This window comes from Colobus angolensis, unplaced genomic scaffold, assembly GCF_000951035.1.
Source record: "Colobus angolensis palliatus isolate OR3802 unplaced genomic scaffold, Cang.pa_1.0 Scaffold240, whole genome shotgun sequence".
NCBI classification, from domain to species: Eukaryota; Metazoa; Chordata; class Mammalia; order Primates; family Cercopithecidae; genus Colobus; species Colobus angolensis.
In genome coordinates this window covers 1,124,597-1,133,927 of record NW_012115600.1, presented here as the reverse complement: position 1 = coordinate 1,133,927, position 9,331 = coordinate 1,124,597, and the positions used below count along the sequence as shown (strand labels likewise).

The 9,331-nt window shown below is 38.1% G+C and overlaps 1 protein-coding gene across 6 annotated transcripts in view; it reads left to right on the top strand.

Moving 5' to 3' along the window:
* The window catches only part of HNRNPR (heterogeneous nuclear ribonucleoprotein R), a 40,110-nt gene that overhangs the window by 644 nt on the left and 30,135 nt on the right, over window positions 1-9,331 (top strand). For 3 of the 6 annotated variants that reach the window (XM_011945559.1, XM_011945557.1, XM_011945556.1), the window contains exons 2-4: window positions 5,144-5,262; window positions 5,893-6,000; window positions 8,777-8,890. In XM_011945559.1, the coding sequence (XP_011800949.1) occupies window positions 5,920-6,000; window positions 8,777-8,890 (195 nt within the window). In that variant the 5' untranslated portion in view covers window positions 5,144-5,262; window positions 5,893-5,919. Of the gene's footprint in view, window positions 1-2,721; window positions 2,888-5,143; window positions 5,263-5,892; window positions 6,001-8,776; window positions 8,891-9,331 lie in introns of all 6 variants that reach the window. The other 3 variants (XM_011945553.1, XM_011945554.1, XM_011945558.1) reach the window with 3 other exon arrangements.

The following is a 9,331-nucleotide window of genomic DNA, read 5'->3' as shown; positions in this document are numbered from 1 at the left end:
TCTGAGCCGGGAGAAAAGTTTTGTGTGAGCAGAAACCAAAAGGCCGATTTGTGTGGGAAGCCTCCCTCCCCTCCCACATTCTGCATGCCGCGGGCTGAGATTTGAAGGAAAAAATGACTACTAGAGGCCGTGGAACTTAGGCTCCAAGCGGCGCCTGAAATGGATAATTCTGAGACTGTCAGAGGCGCACCAAATTGGAAAGGCGATCCTTTTTCTTATACGGTAGTAACCGTATTGCCAAAATTTTTAAAAAGCCCAGGGCTTCTTGGAAGGTTCAGTCCTTTCACGCTACCTGTTTGAGATTTTTGCAGTCCTCAAGTGGCTGAATTGATGTCTCATGAGTCAGTCGTAGGATGAGAGCTCGACACTGCTAAGCCATGAGATAACCGTTAGTCTCATTTCGTTGGTTCTTTTAAAGCCCGTCTCTTAATATGAAGAATTTGCACAGAGAGGTTCAGAAAAAGTCAGGGAGGCGTTAGTGCTGACATCCCGAATTTCCTAGCAGCCCTTTGAAATCTTTAAATGTCTCCTTTTTTTGCAAAAATATTTAGATCAAATGACTCCCGTCACATTAGTATATTTGCTGCATCCAGAAATATGGTTTGGCTGTGTGGCATTGTGTTGAATTGACATGCGTTTCAAATGGTCTCATATGACATAAAAAGTCTTTTTAAAATGAGAACTTTGTATTTGGCTTGAAGAGAGAGGGCTTTTCTTGATCCGAAAGTTTTATTTTCTGGAATCTAATTATTTTACTTTTTTTGTTAAAATTTACAAACTTTTTTTGAAAAATTTAACCAATTTCAATATCAACTTGTAGAGCCTTTGCAATGATATGGTAGGCATAAATATTTCTGTCTTGTGCTTAATACACAACTTGTCTTTTTGCTTTACACATACTTAAAAACCCCACATTAACAGATGTTCATTGAACTTTTCTGTTAAAAATTTGCCTCTTTTCTGTGACTAATAGTATTCCTAGGTGCAATGCTGTAAGGGTCTTGTGATACTGAGAACTTTTGAGTTCTGATGATCTTAAGGTAGTATGTGGGGATGGGGGAGCATGGGAAAACAGAACTATATGTTCGCAAGGAGATTTTGGGTTTAGGATGCATCTTTATAGAAATAGGTTGTGTTAATCAGTAAACGTATTCATCTCACACAGTACAGTTTCTTGATCAAAAGTGTGACAGTTTCGAATGTTTCCGTTTTTGCTAGTTCATCAGAATTTGAAGCTTGCCTTGAGAAACATCCACCCAGAATTTAACCACAGTCTGCGTCTATTAAGGGCTATCGAGTCTTAATAGTGTTTTGTAATTGTGAGGAATCATGTTATCTCATTTCCAGAGTAACCCTTTGCATTTTCCTTTCTTCTTCCTACTCTGTACTATTACCTCCTTCCCCTCTTGGTCTTCCTCCCTCTTTCATCAACTTCAACTAAATATCAGTGGACTTTGAAATGAAAAGAAGTTGTTTTAAGCCAGAAGACTGCACCTGGTGCATTTGCACAATGTTCGATAAGCTGTCTGGAAGTGTGGTTATCTTATGTGTCTTAGTACCTTGTAGAAGACTTGTATTTTCTTTATAGATGACTAGGTGTCTTGAGTTTCATCAAGAAAAGTAGACTTTTTCTTGAGATCTACCTTTATGTCTTTTATTTAGTATGTGTTGCAATGTCTTGTTCTGCTGCCTATTATCTTCATCACATTATAATTTCACCACAGACAAATGCACTTTAATTCCCTGTCTTTTGAGGCAGTATACAGACTGGCCTTGTATGGTTTATTATTTACTCTCTCTCTTCAGGGAATCAGTCAATTTCAGCATTACCTACAAGCTGAATGTACAAAATTATTTTTGGTAGGTTAATCTGAGAAATCTGGCTGAAGTTTAGCCTAATTAGGTAACGTTTTTTGAAATATTTGGAAGAAGTTGTCTATTCTTCAGTATGTTTTTACATCTTTATTTTAGTGATAACGAAAATTTCAACATGTACTTTTTTTTTTTTTTTTAAGAAGCAACCTGAACTATAGCTCACTTAGTGTTTTATGTGGACTTAAAACAATTGTTTCACTTTTAAACTTGGTCATTTTTTCTTTTAAATCTGTGAATGGGAATAGCGAATTAATCTTAGAACAAAAATTAATGTCAAGTTGGTTTTTTTTTTTGTTTTGTTTTCATTTTGTGTTAAGTTAGGTGGAGAAAACCCAAACCACCACCATGTTGAACTAGATAAAACAGGGCACTTATTTCACACCAATACTGTATTTGAAGCAGAGCCAGGAAAATTTGAAAGTCCTTAAATCTTGATTAAGTGGTCTGTGGGTGTTCATTCTGTTTTTAAACCAAAACTTTTTAAAACTGTGTAAGACCTGAGAGCTGAGGGGCTTTTAGGATTTTGTAGTGATTTTGATCTTTTTACCAGGACACAACAGCTGCTTTTGTTAATCAGCAGTTCTACCTTCAGTAAATTAAAGCCTTTATTTTACCCGGTGTACATGAAGTTCCTTAAAGATCTAATGCTTCCATGTACATTTTCTATGGTTTCACAGGATTATTATTGCCAATTTAGGTCAGATACATCACAGGAGGAATAAATTATTATTTTGATAGAGGTTATTAGCAGCATGTATACAAATTAGTTTAGATAAATCATGCATTGTCCTACAAACTAGTTATTTCTGGCTTAATGTAATATAGCTCCTGAATTTTTTCCAGCAGCATAATAAAATGGCTAATCAGGTGAATGGTAATGCGGTACAGTTAAAAGAAGAGGAAGAACCAATGGATACTTCCAGTGTAACTCACACAGAACACTACAAGACACTGATAGAGGCAGGCCTCCCACAGAAGGTGGCAGAAAGACTTGATGAAATATTTCAGACAGGTATAATATGCATTTCTTGTTTCTGACTGGTTATGAAAGTGAGGGCAAACCACTTTGAATTTTATAGATTTTTAAGGTTAAATAATACTTATTGTTTCTGATCTGTAGAGCTGAATGTTTGTTACTTTCCCTTCATTGAAGGCATATTGGGTTTGACTTTGATACTCCTTATTTCATTATTTTGAAGCCTTCTTAGTGTTGAATATGCAGTCTTAGTTGTTTCAGAACAGCACATCAGTTTGTCTTAGATTTACCACCCATTAAAATGTATGTTTCTGCATACCAAATTTTACGTTTTTTTCTTAATCAAAATCAGTCATCATTTTGCTTTTACTTTTCTACTTTTAGCTTCTTAAAGTGATTGTTAAATCAGCTTAGGTCTGATTAGGTGGCATAATAAGATGATAGTTAGACTGTATCGTCTGAAACCATAATAAATGTCAGACTCCTTGAGAGTTTGTGGCTTGTCTAGTTTCTAATAGAAATCCACATCTCTCCATAATTTGAAAGTGTTTGGTTTGTAACAGCTGCTTTTTTTTTTTTTTTTTAAATCCAGAAGTGCCATGGTTAAGTGCTTAAGCAAATCTGAACATCTTAATATGGTTGGTTGTAAGTGGTTTGAAGTTTTAAAGAGGGAGAGAAATATTTATCCTTAGGGAATGTTGTTCATAAATAAATGTGTCCTCCTCCTTTGGGGACATAGATGGAAACTTTCTTCCTCTGTGTTGTGTGTGCCTATTCAGATTCTGAGAGATAATTGAATTGTCTCACTCACAAATGTGTCTTAAGTACAGTAGTAACAAATAGCTGGTTTTTTTTTTTTTGTCCTTAAAAATTTTTTAAATCTGGGAAGCTTAGTATAATTTTAGACATTAAAATGACTTATAAAAATGACTCCTGGGTCATGGTCTTATTTGGAAATCAGTCCTCAGGAACTTTCTGTGACATTCTGCCATAGAGAATTGGCAGTGATCTGCTTAGAGATGCTCTCTTGTAGAGTGTTTTGTTATCGGTAAGAGGCTGATGGTTTGGTCGTAGGCTTGGTTTGACAAAATGGATTGATGGGTGTCCTGAGTTGTGGCTTTGGGTGGTGGTATGGAATATTCAAGTAAGGCAACTCCAGTTATTTACACATGCTCATTTTGAGCTTTTGAAACAAATCATGGCAACTTTTTAAAAAAGTAACTTTGGAAGTGGCGTTACATTTATTTAAAATTTACTGTATGGAATAAAGTTCTTTTTGGCTTTATCAAAATGGAGTCACTTTTCATGTTCATATGAACTTGGGGGTTTTAATCTACAAAATACTTCCATTTTTACATTGGATCAATTCTGAAATATATTCCATGTATATAAATATGACATAAACTTAACAGACTTAAGAAATTATCTTTTAAACTTAGTAGATGTTCTGTGTGCAGTTGAATATACTATATATATGAAATGCAGTGTATATATTTTCTGTCGAGTTTACTTGTAAGTCCATAAAGTCTTTATTGCCATTTGAAAAAGATTGTCATTCTTGACAGTCAGTGTGAATGCCACAGCATCTTTTAAATCTCAGCTTATCACTTCAGAAAAACAAAGAATGCCTTAAAGTATGACTTTCAGAATTGATTAATCAAGCTGCACTTGCATTTGTAGAAGTTTAAAATTATGCCTTTCCGCATTCTGACTGCAGCAAAGTGGATGCTCAGATAAACAAATGCTTTTCGGTTTATCTTTGGTGTTCAGGAGACAAAGTCTTTTGACACTTTTTGGAGAGTGGAAAGAATTACTTAGTAAAATTTGTTTTCACATTTTCCTCCACCTCTTATGTGGTTAGCATCAACTGTAACCGTCTGTAATCTGAAGGTTTATCCTTGGAAAATACAGTGTATTCTTATCACTCTAATATAAACCAAAATTTGTTATATTAATGCATAATCTGTAATACAGTATGTACGTCAGATTTAACCTTCAAGACTTGTACCTTTGGGGGAGTGGGAAATGGGTATTAGGATTGGGGGGGGCGCGGTTTGTGGATATGGAGATTGAAATTCATGTTTTTGGTTGTTGACATTTTGTCTTTATTTTCATATTTGTACTGGACCTTTCTATGTAATATTTGGATAGCTGTGTATATGCATATAGTTAAATGAAAATATAGTTCGTTAATGATCATATTGAATATACCAATTCTTGATTAAACATCAGTAGAGCTTAGATTACCCCTTTTGTTGCAATAACGTTACCCCTTTTCAATTTAATTTTTAGGATTGGTAGCTTATGTCGATCTTGATGAAAGAGCAATTGATGCTCTCAGGGAATTTAATGAAGAAGGAGCTCTGTCTGTACTACAGCAGTTCAAGGAAAGTGACTTATCACATGTTCAGGTAAGGTCATTACTCAGAAATGTCTTTGAACAATTAGTGATCTGAAATTATTTTACTGTTACTTTTTTTTCCTGTGGAGAAGTGGTGTTTTTTGTTTGTGACTACCTCTTCTTTTAAAAAAATTAGTTTAAAGGAAAAAAAGATCTACTTGTGGCAGAGTTTCAGAAGCACAAGTATAAAGCAAAAGTTTCCTCCCACCCCCTTGTGCAGTGAGTTATTTTAAAAACTTAAAATTAAAGCCAAGTTTTGATGGTTGTTACTATAGGTTTTTACATGTTACTCAGCTTTTTAACATTTGGGGGTTATTTGATCCTGTTTTGTTACCTTGGAGGAGAATGTAGGTGGGAGGAATAGTTTCAGACATCTGGCAGAGACAGTCTAGATGCAGTCACATAACAAATGGAAGACTGTGTTTTCCCAGGGTAGAAGGTAAGCTCCCTGAGGTCTATACTGCCTTACTGCTGTCTGCTCCAGTCTCTGGCACATAGTAACCACTCAGCAAATACTTGTTGAATGAATCAGTGAATATTTTGTTAAAATCCTGGTTTTCTGAAATTTATATTTAATTATGTATCTGATCCTTCAGAGATTTTTGGTGATTCTTTTTATTGAATTACTTGTCTGTTCTAGAACAAAAGTGCATTTTTATGTGGAGTTATGAAGACCTACAGGCAGAGAGAGAAACAGGGGAGCAAGGTGCAAGAGTCCACAAAGGGACCTGATGAAGCAAAGATCAAGGTAAAACCTGACTTGGGTAGTTGTAATGAAATTGCATTTAATGATGAGGTCAAATGCTTCTTTCCATGTTTCCTAGAAAGTTTCACTTTTTTTTTTTTTTTTTGAGACGGAGTCTTGCTGTGTCGCCCAGGCTGGAGTGCAGTAGCGCAGTCTTGGCTCACTGCAGGCTCTATCTCCCGGGTTCACACCATTCTCCTGCCTCAGCCTCCCGAGTAGCTGGGATCACAGGCATGCACCGCCACACCTGGCTAATTTTTTGTATTTTTAGGAGAGACAGGGTTTCACCATGTTGGCCAGATTGGTCTCTATCTCCTGACTTTGTGATTCGCCCACCTCGGCCTTTCAAAGTGCTGAGATTACAGACGTGAGCCACCATGCCCGGCTGAAAGGTTCACTTTTTAAAACTGGTGTTTAGAAGTGAAATAATTTAGAGGAATTACATAAGAAGGATAATTTTGGGGGTCAGCACTCAATTGCATGTTTAATGAAAAGCCCTAATTCATACTCTTCCTTATTCCCTGTTTTGTGGTGATGAATGACATATATTTATTGATGCTTCTGCTGGTAGTTTCTTGGATTGATCCAGTAATGTCTCTTGGTTCAGTTATTTTCCAGCCACTTTGTTTCTTTTCTCTTGATAAAAAGGTGTTGTTACAACTGCTTTCCTCCTTTTGAATTTTCAGTTACCTCAGTTTCTTTATTTGTAAAATGGGAATAGTAATAGTGACTACCTCACAGAGTTATTTATTATAAGGAGTAAATGAATTAACATAAAGCACTTAGAATAATGCCTGGAATGTAGCAAGAACTATATAACAGTGAACCGTTATTATTATTACCATTTTATTACTTAGATGAACAGCTTTGAAAGGTATATATATAGCTTTTAATGAAAGACCAGTGAACCTAATTTGTTAGTTAAATGGATGTTCGTGTCTTGCTATAGTGATATACTTTTTTTTTTTTGAGACAGAGTCTTGCTCTGTGGCCCAGGCTGGAGTGCAGTAGCACCATTTCAGTTCACTTCAACCTCCGTCTCCTGGGTTGAAGCGATTCTCCTGCCTCAGCCTCATAAGTAGCTGGGACTACAGGTGTGCACCACCACACCCAGCTGATTTTTTTTTTGGTAGAGTCGGGGTTTCACTGTGTTAGCCAGGCTGGTCTCGAACTCCTGACCTTGGGGGATCTGCCCATCTCACGCTCCCAAAGTGCTGGGATTACAGGTGTGAGCCACCATGCCTGGCCTGTGATAGACTTTTTGATTGGAAATAGTTATTTGATGTTGAAGTTATTTCTATTATTATTACATTGTAATATGTAATGAAATAATCATACAGCTCACCATAGTGTAGAATTAGTGGGATCCCTGAGCTTGTTTTCCTGCAAATAGATGGTCCCATCTGGGCATACTGGGAGGTAGTGACAGATCTTCAGGCATTAGATTCTCATGAGGAGCATGCAACCTAGATCCCTTGTATGCGCAGTTCACAATAGGGTTCACGCTCCTATGAGAATCTGATGTGGTTGCTGATCTGACAGGAGGCGGAGCTCACAGCTCAGGCAGTAATGCCAGCGATAGGGAGGATGAGGAGCGGCTGTAAATACAGATGAAGCTTTGTTCTCACTTGTCCACTACTCACCTCCTGCTATGCAGCCTGGTTGCTAACAGGCCACGGACCAGTATGGGTCTGTGGCCCAGGGGTGGGGGAACCCCTGTTTTACATTACATTTATGGCTCTGTTTCAGTCAAAGGTAGAAGAATGGAAGGCCGAAGGTATGCATCCCTGTGGAATCCTAGTGTTCACTGAACTTGATGATATCTAAAGTCTCTTGCCGTTCTGACAACGTGTGATTTTAAAAACCTGGCCGGGCACAGTGGCTCACGCCTGTAATCCCAGCACTTTGGGAGGCTGAGGTGGGCGAATCACGATGTCAGGAGATCGAGACCATCCTGACTAACATGGTGAAACCCCGTCTCTACTAAAAATGCAAAAAATTAACCAGGTATGGTGGCCCATGCCTGTAATCCCAGCTACTTGGGAGACTGAGGCAGGAGAACGGCACGAACCCGGGAGGCGGAGCTTGCAGTGAACCGAGATCACGCCACTGCACTCTGGCCTGGGCGACAGAACAAGACTCTGTCTCAAAAAAAAAAAAAAGGTACACTAGAAAGACAATGGGGGCTGGGCACAGTGGCTCATGCCTGTAATCCTAGCACTTTGGGAGGCCAAGACAGGTGGATCACTTGAGGCCAGGAGTTCCTGACCAGCCTGGCCAACATGTTGAAACCCCATCTCTACTAAAAATACAAAAATTAGCTGGGCGTGGTGGTACATGCCTGTAATCCCAGCTATTTGGGAGGCTGAGACAGGAAAATCAGTTAGACCCAGGAGGCAGAGGTTGCAGTGAGCCAAGACGGTGCCATTGCACTCCAGCCTGGGCAACAGAGTGAGACTCCATCTCAAAAAAAAAAAAAAAGAAAAAGAAAAGAAAGACAGTAGGAAGAAATGGATGTGAGAGTAACGGTAAATGAGAGAAGCTGCATGGAGGTAAGACTTAATGCTTAATTATTTTTTTAAGGATAGAGAACATTTTATTTGAAAAGACTCACCAGTAGAAACGTGTGGGGAACCAGTGTGAATTTTGACTTTGTTTTACCTAACCATAAAAATATATCTCCTAGGAAGTTGGAGTACTTTTTGGAAAAGATTAATATACTGATGCTTGTGTGTTAGATTTAGTATTCAAATATAAAGAGATGTATAATTATCTCTAGGCCTTGCTTGAGAGAACTGGTTATACTCTGGATGTAACCACAGGACAGAGGAAGTATGGTGGTCCTCCACCAGACAGTGTGTACTCTGGCGTGCAACCTGGAATTGGAACGGAGGTAAGTGTTCTTTAGCTGTTTACCAAGATCTTTCCAGTTTGGAAAGTGTTTTATATACTATGCATATACTGTACAGATGGGGGAAAATTCTTGATCCCTTTCAAAGTTTAGCTGTTGTTATTTTTTAGATATCCATGTGTATTTTGCTGCCATCATGAGGATGGATAATCTTGTGACTGGTAGATACCCAAATACTTTATATAGGAATATAATACAGAGTTCTTGGAACAGGTTGCTAAAACCATGCTACTAGCAACACACCATTTTAGATACTTGAAGTAAAGTTATTTGGAAGACACAATTGCTTTATTCTGTTTTTTTTTTTTCCCGCCCCTGAGATGGAGTTTCGCTGCTGTTGCCCAGGCTGGAGTGCAGTAGCGCAGTCTTGGCTCACTGCAGGCTCTATCTCCCGGGTTCACACCATTCTCCTGCCTCAGCCTC